At 48.8% G+C, this 27,826-nt stretch overlaps 2 protein-coding genes across 3 annotated transcripts in view; one reads left to right on the top strand and one right to left on the bottom strand.

Annotated features, from left to right (window-relative positions):
- The window catches only part of LOC142257597 (uncharacterized), a 1,260,196-nt gene that overhangs the window by 1,005,756 nt on the left and 226,614 nt on the right, over window positions 1-27,826 (top strand). The gene's annotated exons all lie outside the window — the stretch shown is intronic.
- LOC142302746 (uncharacterized) lies at window positions 79-27,826 on the bottom strand. Its single transcript, XM_075343862.1, has 6 exons — window positions 27,749-27,826; window positions 8,430-8,606; window positions 8,224-8,347; window positions 8,075-8,142; window positions 7,771-7,873; window positions 79-2,242 (listed from the first exon to the last, which is right to left on the bottom strand). Exons 1-6 carry the CDS (start codon window positions 27,824-27,826, stop codon window positions 1,302-1,304), a joined length of 1,491 nt encoding a protein of 496 aa, XP_075199977.1. The 3' UTR covers window positions 79-1,301.

The following is a 27,826-nucleotide window of genomic DNA, read 5'->3' as shown; positions in this document are numbered from 1 at the left end:
AAAAGGATAAAGTGGCGAATCCCATAATTAAAATCTTCATCTTTATTCAGCAAATTTTTAAAACATCATGATGGCTGAATTATAGTCTCAACATTCAACAACCAATGATCATATAGATAACTGTTAGCAATAATTACACATATGAAGATCATTTACATAATCACAAGTCACTCCACGAATTTCTTCAAATGAATCAATACAGATACAATGTGTCATTCCCTTAGGTATATTGTGTCCAATTTTATAATCCAATATAATTCTCTCAATAAAAGTTTTCATCGTACATTTCCCCCTCTAACCTGAGCATCCATTTTCTCTATACCATAAAATGTAAAGTTATGTAGCTCACCATTATGCTTCTGGTGCTAAAATAGCCTTAACATAATAGCCTAAAAATGATTAGGTCAGATTTGAGGTCATCTATGAAGGAGGAGCTGATGGCGGCCATACCATTTCTAAGACAAAATTCATAGACTGCACATGTTATTCCGTACATTTTTGTTGAAAACAGTTTTTTTTTTTACCACTTACTGCACAGTTTATTGCATATTTACAATTTATTAAAGTTTTCTGTGTTCTAACTTGTATCCAATAAACATATTTTATGTTCTATCTAAACAGGTAGAATAATGCATCATAATAATGACTAAAAGCCGGATGGTACCATTTAAATACAGGAAATCTATCACAAACATGAGTCATATCTGAGGGAGTTGGAGTCGTAGAGTCAGAGTCACAGTTGGAGTCGAAATCAGGGAACTTGAGGAGTTGGAGGTTTAGCTTACTGACTCCACAGCCCTGCATATAACTCAATTTATTTATATCACTCACTCATATAGCACCATTAATTCCGCAGCTTTACAGACATTGTCACCAATGTCCCCATTGGGGCTCACAATCTACATTCCCGATCAGTCTTTGGAAACTTGAGGAAACACAGGCAGAACTTATAGACTCCTTGTCGGTGGATTTGACTGAAACATTTGAAAAAATGTCTGCTTTCTTGAGTGTGAGTTCTATGATGTCTAAAAAGATTTGTTATGTATATGTTTTTTTTCTGTGTGAGTTTTTGGATGAGTAATCAGATGTGACTTTTGCTGATAACACTTTCCACACACAGAACATAAAAATGGCTTCTCCTTTGTGTGAATTCGTTGAGGTCTGAGAAGAGCTGATTTCTGGGTAAAACATTTCCCACATTCTGAACATGAATATGGCTTCTCCCCTGTGTGGGTTCTTAAATGTTCAGCAAGAGATTTACTGCTAGAATATTGCCCACACTATAAACATAAAAATGTTTTCTACCTTCTGTGAGTTTTTATATGTCCAACAAGATGTTCTTTCCGAATAAAACATTTCCCACATTCTGAACATGAAAATGGCTTCTCCCCAGTGTGAGTTTTTATATGTGCACCAAGACGTGCTTTCTGAATAAAACCTTTCCCACATTCTGGACATGAAAATGGCTTCTCCCCAGTGTGAGTTTTTATATGCAGGTCAAGCTGTGATTTCCGAATAAAACATTTCCCACATTCTGAACATGAAATTGGCTTCACCCCTGTGTGAATTTTTATATGAAAATCAAGCTGTGATTTCCGAATAAAACATTTCCCACATTCTGAACATGAAAATGGCTTTACCCCTGTGTGAATTATTTGATGTCTAAGAACATCCGATTTCTGGGTAAAGCATTTCCCACATTCTGAACATGAATATGGCTTCTCCCCAGTGTGAATTATTTGATGTCTAAAAACATCTGATTTTTGGCTAAAGCATTTCCCACATTCTGAACACGAAAATAGCTTCTCCCCTGTGTGAGTTTTTAGATGTTGAATAAGTTGTGATTTCCAAGTAAAACATTTTACACACTCTGGACAAGAAAATGGTTTTCCTTTGTGAATTATTTTATGTGAAATTAGAGCACACTTTTGGGTAAAACATTTTTCACATTGATTACATGAATATAGATTCTCCTCTGTGTGAGCTTTTAGATGTACAACAAGCTGTGATTTTTGATTAAAACTTATCTCACATTCTGAACAAGAGTATGGCTCCTCCCCTGTGTGAGCTCTCTGTTGCTGTTGATCACTCTTCGTGTGGATTTTATTTTGCTTAACATTCTGTGGTAAATCAGGAGATTGTTCAGAAGCATCAGATGATGGATCTTGGGTGTAAAGGGCTGAGGGTTTTTCTGGGATAATGACTTGCTTTTCATATGTATTCTGTATAATTCCACAATCTTCTGTCAAAAGAATAAAACAGATTTTGTCATTTTTAAACACTGTATCCTATCCTATCAGGACACAATGGGTTATATATAAGAGGTGATGCTCATCTTTCATGTAACCATGAGATTTGTTATGTGATAATAACGCTCTGCCATCTCTGTCTCTTCCTCCTCCTCCCTGGTGAGCAGCATTACCGACCCTCAGAGCAGTAATCTCCATTTGCTCCTGTTATTTGGGTTTATGTCTCCATGTTCTGTATCTGTCACACACTGACATGAGTGTAATGGATTTTTAGTAGGGATGAACGAACGATCCCTGGTTCGGTTTGCCGAACCAAACAAGGGATGCGTTCTTTATTGAACCGAACTCCGAACCTTTATCGAACACCATTGGATTCAATGAGAGGCCAAACTTAAGGCACAGAAAACACCTTTAGGGGGTTGAAAAGCTTCCAAAACAGCAAAAATACATTTTACAGTGTAGCACCACTGTTTTGCCCCACTCATTAGCTTCCTAGGCTATTGATAGAAAAAATATAGAGGTGGATGAGAGACAGGTGTAGGGTTGGTGCTCCCATACCCCTGCTAGTACAGACAAGACACAACTTGGACACCCATCTTGGAGTTTAGAGATTTAAAAACATTTCAGGCAGACAGCAGGACAGTGGCATCAAATGCTCCCCCATTTCTCCAGAGTGTCTTTGCACAGCAGGGAGTTATGGTCCATGCAACACACAGGATGTGGCCTGACATTTCTATTTTAAAAAGTGAGCACACAGTGACCGTGCCTTCTGCATCAGTGCATCCAGGCAGGAATAGTTCCCTAGAAATTTCTGTACAACCAGGTTGAGCACGTGAGCCATGCAATACACATATAATGTTGCCCAAGCGTAGTGTACCTATCAGATTTGCACTGTTATCGCACAAGGCCTTCCCTGGCTCCAGGTTTAGTGGAGACAGCTATTGATGAAACTGGGCCTGGATAGTTGACCACAACTCTGCAGCTGTGTTAGTGCGTTCTCCAATGCATATTAATTTAAGCACTGGCAAAAGCCAACTTAAAGACCCTACTTGAAGTCTACACATTTCCAAAAATTAAGGTCAGATAACAGGAAAAGCGGCAATAATTGGCACAGACTACAAATATTCCAACTAAGCAACATGGCTGTGTGGGACCGGCCCTGGAACAGGGCTTGAACCAGCATTTCAACCTACACCAGAGACAGCAAGATAACAGACAGGCGTAGGCTTCTTGATCCCAGACCAATGGAAACTGCAGTCAAAAGAAAATGTTGAAAACTGACTAAGAATGTAGATATTTAAAAAACTTTCAGGAAGACCGCAGTACAGTAGCATCAACCTCTCCCCTCCACATAGGGCCTTAAAAGAGCTGGGAGGTACGGTCCATGTGTCGCGGGCGGCGGGGCGCTGCGCTCACTAACGCTCGGGTCCGGCGCTGCTGCTGCTCGGTGGCTTGAGCGGTGGGCCGGATCCGGGGACTCGAGCAGCGCTCCTCGCCCGTGAGTGAAAAGGGGGATAATTGGTTTGGGGAGATTGTCCGTGACGCCACCCACGGTACGTGGTGACAATGGCACCACCGCTGCCGGTGACGGGGATCCCGGGAGAGATGACAGGAGGCAGCGAGGATGTTATCCCCTCCGTGGGTAGGGGGGTTGGTGCTCCCGGGGCCCGATGGTGTGACGGGGAGGCTTGGTTGGTGAGGTGCAGGGTTGCAGAAACAGTGCGGTGCCGGACGGCACTGGTGTACTCACTCAGAAAATCAATGACAAGAGTCTCTGGTAAACCAAACTGCCGGATGGACGGGTCCCGCAGCCGGCTGCAGTGCTGATGTTGTGCTTTTCCCGGACGGCTGATGGTGGCTGTCTTTCCCTGCACCTTTGTGTACTGTAATGACTCCGATGGCTTCCCACATGGTAGTCCGCTCCCCGGTGTATAGATACCGGAGGAGCCCGTTTGCCCGCAGGCACTGGCCCTTGGACCTCTAGCCTGTGGCGGTGGCTGTATATCCTCTGGTGCGGACGATTGCCTTCTAACGGGACTTGGGTTGTTAGGGAACCCCTGGGGTTCCGGTCACACTCGGTATTTGACCTTTGCTGGTGGCTCAAAGCCTGGTCGGGGTCCGATGGCCCTGCCTGTGTGCTAACTTCACTCCGGTCCCCGGTTCGGTACCGGTGGGCCACTGCCCAGCCCCGGTCCTACGGTTCTGCGGAGATCTGTCACTCCTGCAGACGGCCACCACCGTCTGCCAACCTTGCTGTAGGTGCCTGGGCTCCAACCCAGACACTTGCAGAGTTTACTCCTTCCAATTTCACTGCCTGACACAATCTGTGTCTGAACTGAACTTCACTCCTTTTCCCGCCTTCAGGACTGTGAACTCCTCGATGGGCGGGGCCAACCACCTGGCTCCGCCCCACCTGGTGTGGACATCAGCCCCTGGAGGGAGGCAACAAGGATTTTTGTTTGGCTAATGTTACTCTCTGAGGGTGGGGGTGTGTAAAGTGTAATGTCTGTGACCACCTGGCTAGTCCAGGGCGCCACACATGCAACACATAAGCTGTGGCCCAGCATTTTAATTTTAAAAATTAAGAAATGCTTGAGCGACTGGTGTCCCAGAAGACTGGCACTACAGACAAAAATCTCTGTGTGTGAGGTGGAAAGAAAGGGTATCTTTTTCATGTATACTATAACGACATCATCAGACTTGGAGTGACTCATTTGCACCCTAGTATGGCAATGTTGCTGCGCTTGCATACACAGATGAATGAAGACTCCATTTGGGAATTGCCACATAACTTCCTCAGCTAACCTTCTTATCTGCTGAGCTACACAGTTGCGTGCCTCTGGGTTCACATCAAGTGGGATCTACAACGTCATCATCAGGCTCTATGTTGACCTACTCCTCTTCCTGACCTGATATCAGAGGACAGTAAGTGTGCGCCTCAGGTATCTGAGTGTCATCATCATCACCTCCACCCCGGGGGTGGAGGTGATCCAGCGCTTGACATCCACTCCAGCACCAGCTGGTTTTTATTAATTATTATTTATTATTAGAGCGCCATCTATTCCAGCCTCATCTTTATCAGCCTCATTTCAAAGTTGATGCGATATGCGGCTGCAAAAAAAATCTAGTGGAGTAGGCTGTCCAGTAACGGAAGTTATTCTCATTTCTCTTGGGATAGGATGAGGCGGTGTTTGCTCACAAGACCTTTGACTAACAGAACTTCCCACACATACATCTCCGACACCCCGCCTATTCCACCTTCCACAACAACCTCGCCGTTATTTACCACTCATGGTTGATGTACCCTTCCCCTTCCAAACTAATGTTTCACAACCCTATGCCCACACCTGTCAGGCACCTCACACAAATTATTAATTATTTCCAGACTTAGTCAATATTGAAAAAGCAATAAAAAGTACCACTACGTACAAATCCCTTTCACTGAGTAATTTGGAGCCGACACGGAAAATTGCCAAGAAGACCCTTTCAGCTTGTTCAAGAGCAAATTTTCAGCAGGCATGAATAAGAAAACCTATAATGTATTTCACTGCATAATTTTGAGAGGGAATTAAAATTGCCAAGAAGAACTTTTCAGCTAGTTGCCTAAAAAATTTACAGCAGGCCAGGGACTGCTAACATGCCATACCTATAAATGTGTTTGCGTTAGTTGGAGCAGCTAGTAAACTAATGATAGATAAAGAATAGAGGTGTGAACAAACAAAAATAGCAAAAACCTCTAAAAAAAAAAATAGACCTTTATTAGATAAATATGTAAAATCCCAGGCAAACAACACAAAGTGGTGTGTACAATCTACACCACGGTAACGTATAGGCAGGAAATAGCAGTGGTAAAAATAAGTGATGACCTCTACAGGTCAGGGCATATGTATTCCAGTAGTGTTATTACGGAAATTGGCCTTGCCCTACATTCAACACTGCCTTTACTTATGAATGTGATACATGGTTTTGTGTCTGCACTTCCACTTTAATGGGGTTTTTGGTGGAGGGTACATATCTAGTGGCAGAGTAGGTAGTAATAGGGAGAGCCACCGAGGAACGGGGCATCATGTAAATTAGGGTGGTATTAGCTTTGTCGTTAGGCAGTGCTGAATGTAGGGCAAGGCCGATTTCTGTAAACACACTACTGGAACACTATGCCCTGACCTGTAGAGGTCATCACTTATTTTTACCCCTGCTGTTTCCTGCCTATAAGTTACCCTGGTGTAGATTGTGCACACCACTTTGTGTTGTTTGCCTGGGATCTTACATATTTATCTAATAAAGGTCTATTGTTTTAGAGATTTTTGCTATTTTTGGTTCATAATTTGAAGAAGGCAATTAAAATTGGCAAAAACCACTTTTTATATACTTCCCTAGCAACTTTTTAGGCCACCCACGGCTAACAAGCAATACCTATAAATGTGTTTGCGTATATTTCAGCAGGCATTTAAAATTGCCAACAACCACTTTTTAGATACTTCTCTAGAAAAATTTTAGGCCACGCATGGCTAACTAGAAATACCTATAAATGTGTTTGCATATTTTTCAGCAGGCAATTAAAATTACCAAAAAAACTACATCCTAGATACTTCCCTAGCAACTTTTTTAGGCCAGGCACTAACAAGTAACAATTCCTATAACTGTGTTTGCAGTATTTTAGCAGGTAATTACAATTGCCAAGAAACACTTTACATACTTACATAGCAACTTTTTAGGCCAGGCACTGCTAACTAGCAATAACCATAAATAAGTTTGCATACTTTTGAACAGGCAGGAATATGAAGCAATACCTATTTACATGCTTCACTGGCAACTCTTTAGCAGGCATTACAAGCAACAATCCCTCTTTCTATCATGAAATGTGCCGATTTGAGACAGACAGACACACACCTTTCCTTACACTGCACGTCCCTATTATAAAATATCGCTCGGGGCAGAAACCGAACAAAAACGAACAATATCGACTTTTGAGGAAAGTGCTCGGGGTTACCGTCCCAAACAAGCTAATCTCGTACAGAATATGAAATTGGCAAACCTTTATCGAACAGGTTTGCAAATCTCTAATTCTTAAGGCCACTTTACACACAGAAATAAATCTTTGGCAGATCTGTGGTTGCAGTGAAATTATGGACATATTGTTCCATTTGTACATAGCCACAAACCTGGCACTGATTGTCCACAATTTCCCTGCAACCACAGATCTGCCAAAGATTTATCTCTGTGTGTAAAGTGGCCTTTAGTCCTTAAAGTGGACAAACCCCTCATTAGCCCTGACAGTGGATAATAGGAAAGAGCTGGAGCTCGTCCTCGCTCACATCGGCAGAATTCATGTCCAGCTGTATTTCTCCTCTATAACATAACTGCACATCCCGTGTTATGACCTGCACCGGGATCACAGATCCATTCACATTTCATGTGTCTTTTACATGAAGGGTTAATATGCCGCTGGAAAAACTGACAACAAAGAGCAGAAATATAGGAATGTGTGACTTGTGTGCGTTATTGGGTGGTCTGTACTCACCGGGGCGGTGATCTGTAGGAATCTCCTCGTTACTCCGCTGATCGCCCCTCACATTTCTCTCTGGAGAATTAATATTGTTCAGATCTTTATCCAGATCTAAAAGCTGCAAAACAAAGTATTGTAAAAGTCCCCGGGAATAATGGAGATAAGATCCGGACATGTGAGGTCTGTGGTCAGCTGTGATCCTGCCGTCTCCACCGCTCTCATTACACAAGTATAAAACATCTAATACTGGAGGAGAAAACAAGACTGAACACAAGGAGGTCACAGCCGTCTACACCTCATAGAGGGGATCTCCATCTACCTGAGGATCCTGTGGAGGAGGAGGAGGAGCGGGACATCTCTCTGGGGTCGTCCTCGTACTGGAGGGACCTGCAGGAGACACAGACAGGACGGACATCATTATTACATACAGATAATTATAGGCCGGGTGTGTTCAGTCCTGTCTATTACCTGGTGATGTGCGGGGCTGGTGCTCCTCCATCACCACCTCCTTGTACCGCTCCTTGTGTCCTTCTAGATACTCCCACTCCTCCATGGATAAATAGACGGTGACGTCCTGACACCTTATAGGAACCTGACAATACAATGATACCGTCATCACCCAGAATCCTCCAGTGCCGTCCTGTATAATGGCCCAGCATTCCCAGCAGCGTCACCTCTCCAGTCAGCAGCTCAAGCATCTTGTTGGTGAGTTCAAGGACCTTCTGGTCATTGATGTCCTCATGTATCCGGGGGTGAGGTGGAGACCCCGGGATTGGGCTCAGGGTTCCTCCCCGTCCTTCAGACACAGGGGCCTGACAGCGATCACTAGAGGTCTTCACTACTGTGTAATCCTGAGTGTGATGACATAAATAATATCACTACAGACATTTCCAGAGTCCATCACCTTCCCTGGTCATATCCTCTGTTATTCCCATAGATAATAATGTAATGTGATGACATTAGAAACCTCACCTCTCCAGTCATATCCTCTGTTATTCCCATAGATAATGATGTAATGACATCAGAACCTCTCTCCTCCCCGGTCATATCCTCTGTTATTCCCATAGATAATGATTAGGGATGATCGAATACCCTATTATTCTCTTCGACGGATGTCCGGCGAATACCTCACCGCTTTTTGAGTATTCACGAATAGTCGACCCCCAATGTAAGTCTATGGAAAACCAGAATAATTTTACGTCGGACCTGTCGGTGACCTGTGGTAACTGAGGAAAAGGCTGAAATGGATGGGAAAAGGCTGAAACAGTATTGGCACAGCCTTTAAAAGGTGCCTGACTGCATTTCTGGTGTCTTTGAATAACGTGGTCAGAGCAGCACGTGGCGTTTACGTAGTCGCCAGAACAGCTCTCAAACCAAAGTAAAAGAGGGGCAATTGCTAAGAAACAGTTTCTAGTGCCTAATAACTGTAATAAAATGTCAAATCACGCCCCGCCCTCTCAAAAAAACACTTTAGCATATGTTCACACGTTTCGTTTTTTACATTTTTCCTTCTTTTTCGATTAGAAAGGACTGTAACTTATACATCATATTGGTGTCTGTCTCACACCTCCTTTTTTGGGACAAATTTGACAGCACTTTAAAGGGTCAGCTACAATGTGCCCGTTGGGATGTTGACTTTGCCCTCCTCCTACTCCTCCACCAGCACCACCGGCTCCAGTGGCCCTCTATTCAAATGCAGAAAGGGCCACTGGTTGTCCTCAAATCTCAGATTTCGTAGGGATCTCAGGTGGGCCCTGTAACATACATTGGGGAGGGATGGCAGTCATTTGTAGTTTTCTGCGTCCCCTATATCATTAGTGTGAAAGTTGGAATACGTACTCCTTAACACTTTACAGTGCTATTGCCAATGTGACCATTTGGATGATGGCCTTGCCCTCTTCCTCCTCCTCCACCAACACCACCGGCTCCAGTGGCCCTCTATTCAAATTATATTCAAATGATTCAGAAATGTATGTTTTATGGACAAATGAACGCCACGCTGGGACATCGAAGCTGATGTTGTTGATGATGATTGCATCTGACCAAAAGCAGGTTGGGAGCAGGAGGCATCATCACCTGCTTCCTAGACCGCAGTTTGTGAAGCATGCAGCACCGTGGAAGTGGCAGTTGTTTCACTCTGGAACTCAGGCTTTATTCCACTAGCTAACACCGAGGATTTAAAAAAATTCCGTTTCCCCAGGGGGGAATGGTTCAAATACCATGTAGCACAGCATCAGAAGTTACTTCCAACAGCTCCCAACAGCTTATTTTAAAAAAAATGGTAGGATAAGCAACAGGGCATAACATGCCAAGGAGTTTAATACATTCAGTTCCCCTAGGGTGTAGTGGTTCAGACACTATGGAGCACTGTGTGGCGCCCCTGACCTGGTCAGGCACCACTGAATACTGCACCAATGCTGGGTCAGTACATCACAGGTAATCCAGAAGGCTGACCGGGGTGTGGACACACAGGCACATAGCAACCAGGTTTCCCACATTGACCTTTGAAGGGACCCCTGGGGAATTCAGGAGGGGACGTGGCCTCCATCTCCACTCAAGGGGTGTGGTAGAGAGGCTGGTTACTAAGTTGCGGAGGCAGGCACAGAGGGGAGGGAGTAGTGAGCCAGTCAGTTAGTGAAGCTCAGGGAGAGCAGTCGCAAGGAGGGACCCTGCAGGCTGTCACTAGTCAGACACCGCAGGTGCAGTGGTTACTGGCGGGGGAGAACGGTCGCCTCGCAGTGCCGCTCGAAAACCACACAAGGCCGGAGTGCAAAGGGGTGGCCGAGTACGGGGACTGCCAGGTGAGCCAGGCCCGCACGGGATTACAGGTCCCCAGAGCAGGGGCCCATTCCGTTGGCCTGCTCAACCTGCAGGTGGGGGTACTTCATACCCTCCACCAAAACACCAGAGAGTCCGCAGCCACGTAGGAACGAGAGGGTCCATAGGTTACAAGAGGCAAGCAGCCGGAGGTTCTAGTCCAAGCTACAAGCAAACGGGCCAAAAAGGGGAGAACAGGCGGAAGCAACTTCCCTGGGTGACCCCGTAGGACTACAAGTCTGGGTCACCACAAACACAAGAGAGCTAGGAAGGTGAGTCAGTAGCCACCCCCTAAGTCAGCCTGAAGGAGCCTGGTTCCTCTCCTGGTTCATCATCGCATCGCCTGGGTTGGCTCACTGTTACCAGCAAGCGTGAGTAAAAACCCTGAAAGACATTCCTGCTGTGCTACTGGTGCTACAGGTGTGGTATTACACTCCTACACCTGGGCCCTGGGGCCAGCCTCACTCTCAGTAGGCCACTACATATAACTGCACCCAACATCAGCCCCAGGCGTCCCCTAACCTGCAGTGGTGGTCCCCTGACCGCAATACCGAGAGTGGCGTCATGAATCCCCATCGAAGTTTACCTACCTGTGACCAGAAAACCACCAAGACCGTGCAGTCCCTGCGGCGTCCGGCATCAGAAGGTAATGTGGGGCTTCACATCTTTTCTGGTGTGACGAACAGGATAAGGAGTAGACCTGTTAAGACAGGTGACCATGTGCCTTGGCGGTCCATTCGAAAAGTTTGAAGCACCGCCATATTGCCACCATGAAAAGCGCGCCAAGAAACAACAGCAGCCCGCGAAGAAAGAAGTAGCCGCCCACGAAGAGGTGTGGCTACCCAGAGAGCCCCTGCAGCATCTTGACCTCGCAAACGATGGGGGTGGAGTTGTCCAGAGATGGCGGGAAGTGACTAGGCTGCAAGAAGAAAGAAACTTAGCAGAGGCAGAGCAGACTTGGTGAGCAGTGACACAGGAAGCATGGCGTCTGAACGCAGAGACCCAGAGCCAGGCTCCGCTGCCTGGTGGGACTGGGAGATCGCTCAGTTCTGTGACTGGCTGGAAGCAAGGGTCATGCAGCAGATCCGAGAGGGATGCACAGAGCTCTGGGAGATGGCTCCAGCGGTACGGGCCTATGAGAGGTGGACCGCGCGACAAGTGACACGCCGGGCAGCGACCACTCAGACCCCGATGATGCTACCTATGGGTGAGTGTGGTGTTGCCTCTGCCCGCTCGAGTGTACTGATCCCGCCGGTGCTTCCGCACCCAGAGGCCGCTGCGATGCCCGAGGAGCACCATGCTGCCACGCCCGCTGTGATCCCCATTATGATCCCGGAGGTGACTCCCGCGAAGATCCCGGCTGCGATCCCAGAAGAGACGCCTGCCACAGTCCCTGCTGTGAAGCTTGCGGTCCCCGCGGAGATGCCCAGCACAGCGACGCCCAGTCCGGCCCAACCAGACCAGGCCACAACTGCATCCTGCCAGGCCAGACCAGGCCGCAACAGCGTCCCGCCCGGCCAGACCAGACCAGGCCGCAACATCGTCTAGTCCAGCCTGCACAGCAAAGACGGCCACCGCGCCCCAGCCAACACCTAAGAAACCAGGTCTTGCATCCCCGCCGGGAGAAGACCCAGAGTACCTGAGGCTCAAGGAGGAGCTGAGCGCCCGCTACCCCAAGACCCTGGTGGACCGATACATCGTCCCCAGGCGCTCACCCGGAGCAGCCTTCAGTAACTTCTGTGGCTAAGAGCCCACCGCCCTGGCCTGCTGACAAAGATCCATCCCCAGCGCTGCAGCCGGAGGAGTGCTCTGGAGCACTAAGGGGGAGGGGAGGCCTGGAGGCTGAAGAGTCGACCCCAGAACCATCAGAGGAGGATTCAGCACCCTGTCTAGTTGAGGGAGGCCCAGAGCCCAAGATGCTACCTTACTCCTGATGGGAGGAGAGCCTGACACCCCCTGCTGAAGACAAAACGCTGACCATAATGATGCTGGGCATGTATGTTGCTTGGGAGCCCGCAGGCAGTGAGGCGGCCGCCAAAAAGAACCCAACCAGCAGAGCACGGCGCCGCAGCAGAGCCAGGTTACTTCCGGCACAACAGTTCCCAGAGAAGAAGGAAGACGTTACAACCCAGGACTTAGAAGAAAAGCAGACGCTCAGAAAAGCCCGCCACCAGGAAAGAGGTCCCCTTTACCGCGGAGTCGTGGAAGAATTCAGTTTAAAATCTGGATACGGGTTTATTGTCGCGCCTGGTATGAAAGAAGGAATATTTGTTAGTAGGAGAGATGTAAGAGCCCACTTGCCAAGAGGACATCCAGGACGAAACCTGCATATGGGAGACCTGGTGGAGTTCACTAAGCATGAAGGAGAGTGTGGATGGTATGCGCTAGATGTCACACCATGCCCCAGGAATTCTTACAGCAGTGCAACAGTCCCTACCCAACCCCCAAAGCAAGTAAGCCAAGACAAAAAAAGAGGATAAGGAACCATAGACATACAACACAGACGACGACAGAGATACAAGAAGTGTCAGGTGCCACAGCCCTACAGGCCAAAGCCCTGGTGAAGAATCTATGTAAGCCCAAAAAGTACAAGTTGACCAGTTTAAAGTTTGTAACATTTGAAAAAGTTCAAGAGATATGCGCCCACATGAACTAATGTGAGAACTCCTTACGTTTGCTTTGCACCTGGTTTGTGCAGTTTAAAAAGGACCATAGGCTATTAACTGGCTATAGCCACAAACTCTCACAGTGTAATTAGTTACCCCAGAGGTACAACCACTTGGCCATGCCCGTTTATGGGTCTGGCTCGTCTGTGACCAGAGAGCATGCCTCTTTATGGGCCTGGCTCACCACCACAAATAAGGTACCCTGTCTGTATCGACTGTGGATGCCGCCTCTACATTCCTGCCAGAAGAGGCCGAAGGCACGGCTCCACAACAGAGGGTTACCCGGTAACAACACCGACTGAGAAAGCCTCCTCTACATCTTGCCAGAAGAGGCCGAAGGCGCGGCTCGATGGGAGAAGGGGCTTGCCTTTAACCACCAGCCCCAGGAGAGGAAGATTGGAGGAAAGGTCTGGGGAAACAGATGGCCCAGACCTGGTTACCAGAAGGACCGTTGACCTGCCTTCTGAGAGTGTTTTGGGTGGGTAACGGACTTGTGCGTGGAGGGTGGTGATGTATGGTACCTGGTGGTTTTATAGTGTTTTATGATGCTTTTATAATGTTTTAATGTTTTATGCATTTTAAAATGTTTATCTTTGCAGCCCGAGGACGTGCTGTTGATAACTAAGGGGGAATGTGGCGCGCCCCTGACCTGGTCAGGCACCACTGAGTACTGCACCAATGCTGGGTCAGTACAGCACAGGTAATCCAGAAAGCTGACAGGGGTGTGGACACACAGGCACATAGTAACCAGGTCTCCCACATTGACCTTTGAAGGGACCCCCGGGGAATCCAGGAGGGGCGTGGCCTCCATCTCCACTCAAGGGGTGTGATAGAGAGGCTGGTTGCTAAGTTGTTGAGGCAGGCACAGAGGGGAGGGAGTAGAGAGCCAGTCAGTTAGTGAAGCTCATGGAGAGCAGTCGCAAGGAGGGACCCTGCAGGCTGTCGCTAGTCAGACACCGCAGGTGCAGTGGTTACTGGTGGGGGAGAACGGTCGCCTCGCAGTGCCGCTCGAAAACCACCCAAGGCTGCAGTGCAAAGGGGTGGCTGAGTACAGGGACTGCCAGGTGAGCCAGGCCCGCACGGGGTTACAGCTCCCCAGAGCAGGGGCCCATTCAGTTGGCCTGCTCAACCTGCAGGTGGGGGTACATCATACCCTCCACCAAAACACCACAGAGTCCGCAGCCATGTAGCAACGAGAGGGTTCATAGGTTACAAGAGGCAAGCAGCCGGAGGTCCTGGTCCAGGCTACAAGCAAACGGGCCGAAAAGGGGAGAACAGGTGGAAGCAACTTCCCTGGGTGACCACGTAGGACTACAAGTCTGGGTCATCACAAACACAAGAGGGCTAGGAAGGCGAGTCAGTAGCCACCCCCTAAGTCAGCCTGAAGGAACCTGGTTCCTCTCCTGGTTCATCACCGCATCGCCTGGGTTGGCTCACTGTTACCAGCAAGCTTGAGTAAAAACCTTGAAATACATTCCTGCTGTGCGTGTGAGTTTCTCTGCGACCTGTGGTACTACACTCCCACACCTGGGCCCTGGGGCCAGCCTCACTCTTGGGAGGCCACTACATCTAACTGCACCCAACATCAGCCCCAGGCGTCCCCTAACCTGCAGTGGCGGTCCCCTGACCGCAATACCGAGAGTAGCGTCACGAATCCCCATCGAAGGTTACCTACCTGTGACCAAAAAAACACCAAGACCGTGGAGTCCCTGCGGCGTCCGGCATCAGAAGTTAATGCGGGGCTTCACAACTGCATCAGTAGGTACTCCCAACAGCTTTTTTTTTTAAAAAAATGTTCGCATAAGGAACAGAACATAACATGCCAAGGAGTTTAATACATTCATTTCCCCTAGGGTCTAGTGGTTCAGACACCATGTAGCTAAGCATCCCAAGGTACTCCCAAGAGCTCCTAACAGCTTATTTTAAAAAAAATTGGTAGGATAAGGAACAGAGCATAACATGCCAAGAAGTTTAATACATTCAGTTTCCACAGGGGATAATGGTTCAGACACTATGGAGCACAGCATCAGTAGGTACTCCCAACAGCTTTTTATTAAAAAACGGTAGCATAAGCAACATGGCATAACATGCAAAGGAGCTAAAAAAAAATCTAATTTGGCAGAGGGCCATGTGTAACACACCGTGGAGCACAGCACCAATAAAGAAAACAAATAGAGACTGCCTGACCAATTGTTCTAGACAGTGTAGCCTCGACTGTGCTTGTGCCAGTGCATAATGTACAAAGACTTGAAAAATATTGCTCTGGGTGATTGGGTCAAACAATTACATGGCAGCAGCATAACAAGTTACATTAGTCATGCAGTGTCATTAGATGATAGAAGACAAAATAGTCTTGAATGAGAAACAATGGAACCTATTTGAACTTACGAAATCCAAATTTTGGGGCTACACTTATTATTGAGTCTTGTTAACAGGCGGCCTGAGATACTATGGAGCAATCCATTTATGGTTCATTTTGATCATCGTCAAACTGTCTGCACTTTCCGTGGATAGTCGTGTGCGACTATCTGTTATTATTGACCCCGCTGAGCTGAAAACACGCTCAGACAACACACTCGCAGTAGGGCAAGCTAGCACTTCCAAAGCGTATAACGCAAGGTCTGGCCAAGTGTTGAGCTTGGAAACCCAATAGTTAAAAGGGTACCATAGACTCGGAAAGCACGCTGATACAGTCACCTATGTAGTCCTTTACCATCTTACTTAACTGTTCCCTCCTTGTCATCGTTTCCCCAAACGGTATCTGATTCACAGTTGACGATTTGTAGAAAATGGACCAGTTTTGGCACATTAGTCCCCTGCCTGTGTTGCTCTTACTATGCGTAGCACTCTCTTGTAATCCTGTTGCGTGAGATGACACGCTACCTCTGATGCCAGCATGATCTGAGGGTAATCGTTTCATCAACTGCTCCACTACAGCCCTCTTGAATGTTTCCGTAGTACAATCCTTATTTGCCTCCACAAGAAGCGAAGCAAATTTGTCTTTGTAGCATGGGTCAAGGAAAGTACATAACCAGTTTTTGTTGTCTGCCAAAATGTGGACTAGCCGACAGTCATGAGAAAGGCAGTGTGACATAAACAGTGCCATGTGTCCCAGACTCCGGACATGAAACCTTAGTGTGTCACTGCTAAGAATACATTTTGTCTCCCTAAACCTCCTCTCCTCAGTCTCTCTCTCCTCCTCCTGCTCCTCCTCAGGCCATCCATGCTGGACAGCCCTGAAGCTTGGGTTGTCAATCCCTTGGTTACCAACTTGAAAGCATTCCTGTTCTTCATCATCCTCCTCATCCTCATGATGCTGAGCAAAGGTGACCTGAGCTTGTTGGCCGAGGTTGTGTGGATTACTAGCAACCATTGGGAAGTCTGGATCCACAGACAACTTGGGTGCATGAACACTTTGGTCAGTCAGACCATCCAGAGAGCGTTTCAATAAACAAATCAGTGGAATGGTAATGCTGATAACAGCATCCTCACAATGTTGGTACAGTAATCAAAATTCTCCAAGACCTGACAAATGTCTGGAATCCACACCACTCGGCAGTACTTATGTCTGGTAGCTGCGTCTGACGGGCGTGTTCCAGCTGGAAATGGGATACTGCCCTCTGCTGCTAATGGATCCTGGCCAACATATGATAGGTTGAATTCCATCTTGTAGGGAGGTCACATATTAGTCTGTGACGAGGCAAGTGTAAGCGCTGCTGCAGCACTGCCAGGCCAGCAAAAGAGTGAGATGACTTGCAGAAATGTGCGCTAAAGCGTCGTACCTTAGTAAGTAGGTCTGGTATCCGAGGGTATTTCTTCAGAAAGAAAGCCGCCACCAGATTATGACCATTATCGCACACTACCATTCCTGGAAGGAGATCCAAAGGCTCAAGCCACTCATCTGTTTGCTCAGTTATTGCTTTCAAAAGCTCAGGTGCCGTGTGAGATTTGTCACCGATACAGATGAGCTTCAGTAGAGCGTGTTGCCGCTTAGCAGAGACAGTGCCGCAGAAATCCCAGTTGGGGAATGATGTCGACGGTTGGATACTGGTGGATGTTGAGGAGGATGCACAGGAGCCAGATGAAGAGTAAGAGGAGGAGGGAGTTGTTGCTGTGTAGGAGGCTACTGAAACTGTGATTGAAGTGGGTCCCGCTATTCTGGATGTGGGAATTATATGGGATGTTGCCGGCTCAGACTCTGTACTAGCCGCCACCAGGTTCACCCAGTGTGCCGTCATTGAGATGTAACGTCCCTGTCCACTTCCGCTTGTCCACGTGTCTGTGGTTAAGTGGACCTTCCCTGTTATGGCGTTGGTGAGAGCCCATTTGATGTTTACAGACACATGATTGTGGAGTGCGGAGACGGCATAACATGAAATATAGTGGCAGCTAGGCACAGAGTACCGATGTTCTAACACCGCCAAAAGGTCGAGGAAAACCTCTGTTCCCACAAGCCGATACGGCAACATCTCAAGGGCTATCAATTGTGCAATGTATGCAGTTATGATTTCTGCCCTTGGGTGCGTAACGGGGTATTTTCGCTTCTTTTCAAAGGTCTGTGGAATGGACAACTGAACAGAACGCTGAGACACCGAAGCAGATGTGGTCACTGATGATTGAGTTTCGCCAACATCAGGTTGGGAGAAGGAGGCATCAGCGCCACCTTCTTGCACACCAGTTTGGGAAGCAGGCAGCCCAGGTGAAGTGGCAGAGTTTTGAGTCTGGAAATCGTGTTTTTCACCTAGAGCTGTCAACCACCTAGTGGTGTGCTTGGCTAACATATGGTTTCTCATGCTGGAGGTGCCCAAGCTGGAAGTATTTTTGCCTCTGCTAAGCTTGGTCTGACAGATTTGACAAATGGCAACTGTTTGGTCCGAAGGACTCTTGGAAAAAAACTCCCACACAATCGCACCACGGACCCTTGGACTCTGAGATGGCACAGGTGGTGGTGTCATATGCACAGTCGATTGACCTCTGGCAGTGGTCTAAACCCCATATCTTACAGCCTTTTTGCAGACTATGGGCACATGCTCCTCTGCCCTGCTGCTCTCGCAATCCATGCCACCCGTCCATGTTGGATCATCATCGACCATGTAGTCTTCAAATTCCTGAAGGTCAATATCTTCGGGAATGGAAGTTTCAGGCTGACCGGAGGGCAACTGTGTCTCATCATCCTCCAACACTTCCACCTGATTACCCAGTATGTCACGGACAACATCATGGCTTTCTTCTGGCCGTGGGTGCTCAAAGATCTGTGCATCACTGCACACCACGGCCTCACCTGCATTGGTGGTGTTGCGCAGTGAGAGGCAAGGAAGGTCAGAGGGTCCCGTAAACAGTTCCTCAGAGTAACCTACTTTGGTGTCATATGTTTCTACTGACTGATGGTGTCATATGTTTCTATGAATTCTCATGTTGTGAGGAAGGAGGACCAGGCTGAGGATTCACTAGGCCAACCTCTAGGCTACTCAAGTCTGTATGTGTGGACCCTTGTGATTTGCTACTCGACAAGTAACTGGAGGCATTTCCTGCGATCCAACTCGTTACCTGTTCGCACTGTTCAGGGTGCAAGAGTGCTTTCCCACATGGACAAGAAAATTGGGATAGGAAGGCAGAGGTAGATAAAGCAGGAACCTTTTTCTTTTGCTCGATCACACTGCTTGGGCGATCACCACTGTCACTACCACCTCGCCAACGGCCCTTACCCCCTCTTTTTCCTATTTTTTTGGTTTGATTATTTGAAGGCGAATACTGTAACGTGACCTTTTCTGTAAGCAGTGGAACAACACTTATGCCGGGTTGTTGTGTTAATAAACTTGTGTTAATAGTTTCTCACGATAGCTGCTTCTGTAAGTCTAAAAACCAAAAGGTACCTTTATTGGACAAACTACCACTTGGAGGAGTCGACAAAGATGATGTGAATGTTTTTCAACCCCAAACGAAAACAGGGTTTGACAACTGTGAGGATTATGCTGAAATATATCATGAGAGTTATGACAGAGGTCAGTTAGCTGTCACTGTACATATCCCCAACTTACCCCCCTTGCATCTCAGCCAGAAGAACAAACACCCTGCTCTGCCAGAAATCAGCAACTAGGAAGGTGTCAAAATCCAATTAGGATAGCTCTTGAACCAGCACACCCCCTGCAGAGTGAATTGCCCTACACAGGAGGTGGGAGGGGAGCTCCAGGTTTATAACCTAACTTCAAACGTCTCCTCCAGGCGAGTCGGAACCGTCAGAAGAGTTTTAATATTGGGGGTACATCGCACCCACAAACAAGACAGGCATATTTTCATATTCCTTAGGGCCAGGCGCACGTAACACATATTTCGGCAAAACTGTATGATGTGCGTAGCCCTCCATAATTAATAACTGGCCACAGGAAGCCTGCAGGACTCTCATATTTCCTATCAAAACGGAGATCAATTCACAACAACAAAAATGAGGGTCATATCTTCTGTGTGAGAAGCTCAGGGGCAGAGCTAGGCTGGGAAATATAAGGTTAGATTATTCTCAGCTAGCAACAGGGGGAGGGAATTCCCAGCCACGATGATGTCACGAGGGGGGGCCGTATGAGCCCAAGACAGAACAGATAAAAGGTAGGCACAGGGATCTGCGCATTGTCTTCACTTGGGGGTCATGCGTACTACACACATGGGAGGAAGTCCATGAAACCCTGGTCCTACAGCGCCCCCGCTGTGGCCAGACACATAAGGTAACTGCTTGAACTGACTCTGTTTGTGACCACGTTTGTAAATGTACTCTGACATATTTATATATATTCTGTAAATTCCATATTGTATATATTGTAATATCTAGTGTGCCCTTAAGGCAATTAAAATATATATAATTTAATCTTGGGCTATTCTGTTATCTCGATCCTGAATTCCACGTCTGTGGGCTCGGCGTAATAGTTATCCTAATTGATTGATGGCAGCGAGTTAATGCCAAGGATCATTGTGGGGTATTCAGTGAGATCAGGGGAGGATTAGATATATTCCGCTGCAGGAGTCGGTGGAATATATACCCTACTCTCACCGTGAACCCTTCAATCATCGGCATAATAGAATAGTGGCCTCCTTGCTTATTGTCGGGAAATTCTAAATTGGCCTGACTATAAGAGGGGCGCTAGAGAACGAGTCACGTGCTGTGTCGGGTGGAAAGGGGGGTGTAACTTCCACTTCCTCCCCTTTTCCTGACATATTGGTGGCAGCGGTGGGATCGAGATAATAGTGTGCGTGAGTGTGAGACCCATACTCCCAGACACTAAAGACTGCCAGTATCAGCTGTGGCTGCTGGGGTCTTAAGACCAGCTCAACACTAGAGTGTCAGAGTGCAGATACTGTAAGGTGTGTGGGTGCATCAGGTTGCAGTTCTGTGTCAGTGACCAAAGTCTGCAAAAATGGCTGAGAGCACCAGGAGCTAAACTATGCAACTAGCCAAGGCTATGGCCGGAGCCGAAGAGGTGGAGGACGGTGCTGTGGGCAGCAATGAGGAGCTTATCAATGAGTCCTCCAGGAGCCCGACGCCAGAGAACCACTCTGCAGAGGACAGCGCACAACCTGACAATTATAGACAAGACGAGGAGGAGCCCACCCAAGGGTCCTCAGGGAGCCAGATGCCAGTCCTCCACCCTGCAGTAGACAGCGCAGCACCCGGTTGTGCAGCGGGTCGCTCATCACCTGGCTCTGAAGCGTGCCGCAGTTCCCCACTTGCCAATCCACCAAGCCCGGCAGGCTCGGATGCCCTTCTCCAAATGGCTATGGCCCTACTCCAGGCTGGAGACCGGGAAGACTACCAGGAACTCATGGCAGAGCGCAGGGCAGTGTCTGGCAGAGCGTGATGCTGCTGAGCGATATCGGCTGGCAGAGCGTGAGGCTGCTGAGCGAGATCGACAGGCAGAGCGTGAGGCTGCAGAGCGACAGGCAGAGCGTGACCACCGGCTGCAGCTAGCTCAGCTCCAGCTCTCATCATCCACCCGGGACAATCGAGACACCAAGCCTCCAAAGGTCCATCTTGAGAACTTCCCAGTGCTGGAGAAGGATGGAGACTTGGACTCTTTTCTGACGGCCTTCGAACGAACTTGCTTGCAGCACCATCTGGACAAGGACCAGTAGGCCAAGTACCTGACCCCCCGTTTAAGGGGTAAGGCCCTGGATATCCTTGGGGACTTGCCTACTGAGGCGGATCAGGGCTATGACACCATCAAGTGGGCCCTGATCCAACAGTACAACCTTACTCCGGAGTCCTACCGCAAGAAGTTCCGGAGCCTGCAGAAGGAGCCAAAGGACACCTGGGCTGACCACCGGCGGGCCCTTGCCATTGCTGCCGACGACTAGACCCAAGGACTGCAGCTTACCACCGGACCAGAGATCCTGGATTTGTTCATCACGGAACAACTCTTGTGGAACTGCCCTGAGGATCTCCGCCAGTTCATCCGAGACCAGAAGCCAAAGGGGTCCACTGCTACGGCTGCCCTGGCGGATGACTACACCAACAATCGGGCCCCTGAGGCCAAGAGAGTGGCCGCCAGCAGCACCTGGAGAGGGGGTAAGATAAATCCTGCAACTGCCTCCCCTGCCCCTAGACTGCAGGGGGTGTCCCCCTTGACTCCCCTCTCCAGGCCCGTGGCAGAACCCGGAAGGAGCCACCTTTGCAATGAAGTCGGACACTTCAAAGCTACGTGTCCCCAGCGCCATAAGACCACGTCCCTTCCCCAAAGACCGTCCACGGTGATGTGTGTAGGTGGGGTTGGTGGTAGGTCCCTGGACAATTTCCAACCCGTCACCATAGGCAAGGCCAGGGCCATGGGACTGAGGGACACTGCCGCTGAGATGACCCTGGTATGGCCTGAGATGGTGTCCCCCCAAGACTTGGTACCCGGAAAAACCCTTGCTGTCTCTGGGATTGGAGGCATTGAACCGGCGCTTCCCAACGCCAAGGTTTATTTGGATTGTGGCGCGGGACAAGGGGTGAGGGAGGTGGGAATAACAGATAATATTCCCGCCAAGGTGTTGCTTGGGACAGATTTGGGGCAGCTAGTGTCTCAGTATGTGGCCACTGAAACCCCAAGGGCTGATCTTTCAGCCAGTGCTGACCTACCCCCTGGTGATGTTAATGTGTTATCTGTACCTGCTGTAAGGGAGGAGGGAGTTAGCTCTGAGTCTTCTGCTTTCACTGACATCACAGACACACACAGCTGCAGCTGTGACAGGGGAAGGGGTCAGAGAAAGGCGTGACAATGCTTTTACAGGTGAACAGCCAGTGTGCTGGGACCTCCTGCCCTCTGCGGGGATAAGCAGAGAGTAGGATACTGCAGGGAGAGAGCCAGTGCGTGAGGTGGGGGCTACCACAGCAAATGCGGGGCCCAGGGAACAGGCCTCACGGCAGGGTTCGGCTACCGCTGCAGGGAGGGAGCCAGTGCATGAGGTGGGGGCTACCACAGCAAATGCGGGGCCCGGGAAAAGGCCTTACAGCAGGGTTCGGCTACGGCTGCAGGGAGGGAACAGGCAGTTGAGAGTGGGGCTGCCCCAAGAGAGGAAGTGCTCCCAGGTAAGATCTCTTTGCGGGGTTCCCCCACAACTGGGGTGTCAGGATGCCAGGTAGGTCGGTCTGAACCGGCGACTTGGTCAGGAACGGAGAAGCAGGCACGACCCACGATAACAACGGCCGTGGCTGCTGTCTCCTGCAGTGGGAGTGCTGGAAGTCAAGGGGCCTCCGGGAGGTCCGACAGCTTTTCCCCATCTGGCCAAGTGGCAGCCGAGTCAGGCAGAGGCCAGGACACAGGTCCCGAGCTACTGACCAAAGATGTGGCAGTCTCGTCGATTCTGGCCACATCTAGTCAGGGGTTTCAGGCAGCGTTAGAAGCTAACAACAGCCTGAAAGCGCTGGAGGAGCAGGTGGCACAGCCCACCTCGGACTCAGACCCGGAGCAGATGGTCTGGAATCGAGGGCAGCTGTACCGGGTCTCGGTCCTGCAGGGTCCACAAGAGGCATGGCCCTGGGTCCGGCAGTTAGCGGTACCCAGTGACCCTCCAGATAGTGCGGAACAGCTTCCCACGGCTGGTTAGGGTGATGGGAAAGTTACACCCATAACCTGTCCAGAGGAGGGGAAGGGTGTACTCACTGCTTGTCAGGGGGATGGGAAAACGGTCCCCATCCTTTGTCAAGGCAGTGAGGAACGGCTTCCCACGGCTGGTCAGCGTGATGGGAGAGTTGAACCCATAACCTGTCCAGAGGAGGGGAAGGGCGTGCTCACTGCTTGTCAGGGGGATGGAAAGATGGTCCCCATTACTTGTCAGGGCAGTGAGGAACAGCTTCCCACGGATGGTCAGGGTGATGGGGAAGTTGTACCCAAGCCTGTCCGGAGGGGAAAGCTGGACACTCTGTCTATCAGGGGGGTGGGACCACGGTACCCATCACCTGTCAGGATGCAGAGGACGTGTTTCCCGCAGCCTGCCAAGTTGAAGGACCGGTGTTGCCCACAACTTGTCAGGGTAGTGGCAAAGTGGTATTCCCCGCCTGTCAAAATGAGAGGAAAGTGTGGTCCCCAGTCAGTCAGGCTGATGAGGAGGGGTTGTTATTCCCCGGGGAGACAGCGTGCCTAGCTGCTGTCACCCGCAGGCTGAGCGCTGAGAATGCAGGCAACGCACTGCCTTCTGAGCCCTCATCCACCAGAGGGATAACAGAACCAGGTGCTGACCCAGACCAGGGTCCGGAGGGTCCCTGTGAAGGTGGGTCTTTAACGCCTCTTCTGGCTACATCGTGCCAGGGGTTGCAGACTGCTTTAACAGAAGGTGTCAGTCTTGAGGCGCTGGGTGACCCCACGGAGGTGAATGTTTCCGAAAGGGAAAGGGTCCTGTGGGATCCAGGGGAAATTACAAATGGGCGAACGGGGTACCGCAGGAATGTGCTATCCCTAGCGCCCTCTAAAGGGGGGAGGTGTGAGGATTATGCTGAAATATATCATGAGAGTTATGACAGAGGTCAGTTAGCTGTCACTGTACATATCCCCAACTTACCCCCCTTTGCACCTCAGCCAGAAGAAAAGAAATCCTGCTCTGCCAGAAATCTGCAACTAGGAAGGTGTCAAAATCCAATTAGGATAGCTCTTGAACCAGCACACCCCCTGTGGAGTGAATTGCCCTACACAGGAGGTGGGAGGGGAGCTCCAGGTTTATAACCTAAAGGTACCCTCACACACAACAACTTACCAGCGATCCCAACAACGATACAACCTGATAGGGATCGCTGGTAAGTTGCTAGGAGGTTGCTGGTGAGAGGTCACACAGTCAGACGCTCCAGCGATCCCACCAGCAACCTGACCTGGCAGGGATCGTTGGAGCATCGCTACACGGGTTGCTGGTGAGCTCTCACCAGCAACCAGTGACCAGCCCCCAGCCAGCAGCGACGCACTGAAGCGATGCTGCGCTTGGTAACTAAGGTAAATATCGGGTAACCAACCCGATATTTACCTTGGTTACCAGCGCACGCAGCTACACGTGCAGAGAGCAGGGAGCAGCGCACACCGCTTAGCGCTGGCTCCCTGCTCTCCTAGCTACAGTACACATCGGGTTAATTACCCGATGTGTGCTGCAGCTACATGTGCAGAGAGCAGGGAGCCGCGCACACTGCTTAGCGCTGGCTCCCTGCTCTCCTAGTTACAGTACACATCGGGTTAATTACCCGATGTGTACTCTGCTACACGTGCAAGGAGCAGGAGCCGGCACGGACAGTGAATGCGGCGGAGGCTGGTAACAAAGGTAAATATCGGGTAACCAAGGCCAGGGCTTCTTGGTTACCCGATGTTTACCGTGGTTACCAGTGTCCGCAGAAGCCGGCTCCTGCTGCCTGCACATTTAGTTGTTGCTGTCTCGCTGTCACACACAGCGATCTGTGCTTCACAGCGGGACAGTAACAACTAAAAAATGGCCCAGGCCATTCAGCAACAACCAACGACCTCACAGCAGGGGCCAGGTTGTTGCTGGATGTCACACTAAGCAACATCGCTGCTACGTCACAAAAGTTGTTCGTTAGCAGCGATGTTGCTAGCGATGTTGCTTAGTGTGACGGGGCCTTTACTTCAAACGTCTCCTCCAGGTGAGTCGGAACTGTCAGAGGAGTTTCGATATTGGGGGTACATCGCCCCCACAAACAAGACAGGCATATTTTCATACTCCTTAGGGCCAGGCGCACGTAACACATATTTCGGCAAAACTGTATGATGTGTGTAGCCCTCCATAATTAATAACTGGCCACAGGAAGCCTGCAGGACTCTCATATTTCCTATCAAAATGGAAATCAATTCACAACAACAAAAATGAGAGTCATATCTTCTGTGTGAGAAGCCCAGGGGCAGAGCTAGGCTGGGAAATATAACGTTATTCTCAGCTAGCAGCAGGGGGAGGGAATTCCCAGCCAGGATGATGTCACAAGGGGGGCCGTATGAGCCCAAGACAGAACAGATAAAAGGTAGGCACAGGGATCTGCGCATCGTCTTCACTCGGGGGTCATGCGTACTACACACATGGGAGGAAGTTCATGAAACCCTGGTCCTACAGCGCCCCCCGTGGCCAGACGCATAAGGTAACTGCTTGAACTGACTGTTTGTGACCACGTCTTATTTGTAAATGTACTCTGACATATCTATATATATTCTGTAAATTCCATATTGAATATATTGTAGTATCTCGTGTGCCCGTAAGGCGATTAAAATATATATAATTTAATCTTGGGCTGTTCTGTTATCTCGATCCTGAATTCCACGTCTGTGGGCTCGGCGTAATAGTTATCGTAATTGGTGGCAGTGAGTTTATGCCAAGGATCATTGTGGGGTATTCAGTGAGATCAGGGGAGGATTAGATATATTCCGCTCACAGGAGTCGGGGGAATATATACCCCACACTCACCGGGAACCCTTCAATCATTGGCATAGTAAAATAGCGGCCTCCTTGCGTATTGTCGGGCAATTCCATAATTCTCCTGACTATAAGAGGGGCGCTAGAGAGCGAGTCACATGCTCTATCGGGTGGAAAGGGGGGTGTAACTTCCACTTCCTCCCCCTTTTCCTGACAACAATACTTTTATTTTAGTATTGGTTTTTGGAACTCAGACTGTGTTTTAGTAAGAGCAAGCCACTATGTAGGTTCTGTAAGATATGAAACCCCCAAAATTACACTAGGTGGCTGATTGGAAAGTACTGGAGTTGAGGAAGAATTTGTGCACCTGACACCAAGAATTAATAAAAATTGGATAACACTGACACTGTGTGTTAGTTGCAGCAAGCCACTAGGTAGGTTCTGTGAGATATGAAGCCCCTCAAAATATGCTAGCTGGTTGCTAGGAAGGTACTGGCCTTGAAGCAGATGTTGTGCACCTGACACCAAATATTAATAAAAATTGAGTAACACTGAGACTGTGTGTTAGTTGCAGAAAGCCACTAGGTAGGTTCTGTAAGATATGGAGCCCCCAAAAGTATGCTAGCTTGCTTGTAGGAAGGTACTGGCCATGAGGCAGAAGTTGTGCCACTGACACCTAGTATTACTAAAAATTTGGTAACACTCAGAATGTGAATTGAGATGGTGGCTGACAGGCACTACACTACACCTGAACCCGTTGTTTTTACAATTTTGGGCCCTTTTTTTGTAAGTTGTAATACCTATTGCTAGTAAAACAGACACAGAGATAGCAGATGTCAGGATAGCTTTAAATCTCTCCCTGCCTGTGAGTAAGCTGTCCCTATATCACACACTGCAGGAACAGACCGTATGCAGCACTAAGAAAAGGATTTTTTTTCTTTTGCAGCAGTTCTATGATTTACACAGCAGCTAGCACATAGTGGACACTGTCTTCAGCCCTTAAAAAGGACTATTTTGGATTGTGCAGCAGGAACACTATCTCATACAATAACCTGCACTGTCCCTATACCTGTTTCTATGATTTACACAGTCGCTAACAGCTAATGCTAAATATCTTCAGCCCTTAGAAGGACTAGTATTAGTTGGCTGGAAAAATGCTGTACCGCACACAGTACATGACACTGTGCAGCCAAGCCAATCACAGTAACACCACAACAAAGATGACTGCGGCGTTACTGTGAGGGCAAGCATTGTCAGATGTGTTCATTGGCTGGAAAAAGGCGCCATTAAGTGCAGAAACGAAAATGAAAGTATTGGAGGAAATACCATATTAGGCGTCGGATACCGAATACCTTGAATACCCCATTATCCGTCGAATACCGAATAGTGGCGAATATATTCGTTCATCCCTAATAATGATGTAATGTGATCACATCAGAACCTCTCACCTCCCCGGTCATATCCTCTGTTATTCCCATAGATAATGATGTAATATGATGACATCAGAGCCTCTCACCTCCCCGGTCATATCCTCTGTTATTCCCATAGATAATGATGTAATGTGATGACATCAGAACCTCTCACCTCCCCGGTCATATCCTCTGTTATTCCCATAGATAATGATGTAATGTGATGACATCAGAACCTCTCACCTCTCCAGTAAGATGGAAGATTATCTCCAGACTCAGGTTTAATATCTTCTCCATAATTTGGTCTTTGTCCTTATTCAT

This window comes from Anomaloglossus baeobatrachus, chromosome 1, assembly GCF_048569485.1.
Source record: "Anomaloglossus baeobatrachus isolate aAnoBae1 chromosome 1, aAnoBae1.hap1, whole genome shotgun sequence".
Classification (NCBI taxonomy): domain Eukaryota; kingdom Metazoa; phylum Chordata; class Amphibia; order Anura; family Aromobatidae; genus Anomaloglossus; species Anomaloglossus baeobatrachus.
Note: the sequence above shows the minus strand (reverse complement) of the source record. Positions and strands in the feature narration are given on the sequence as shown.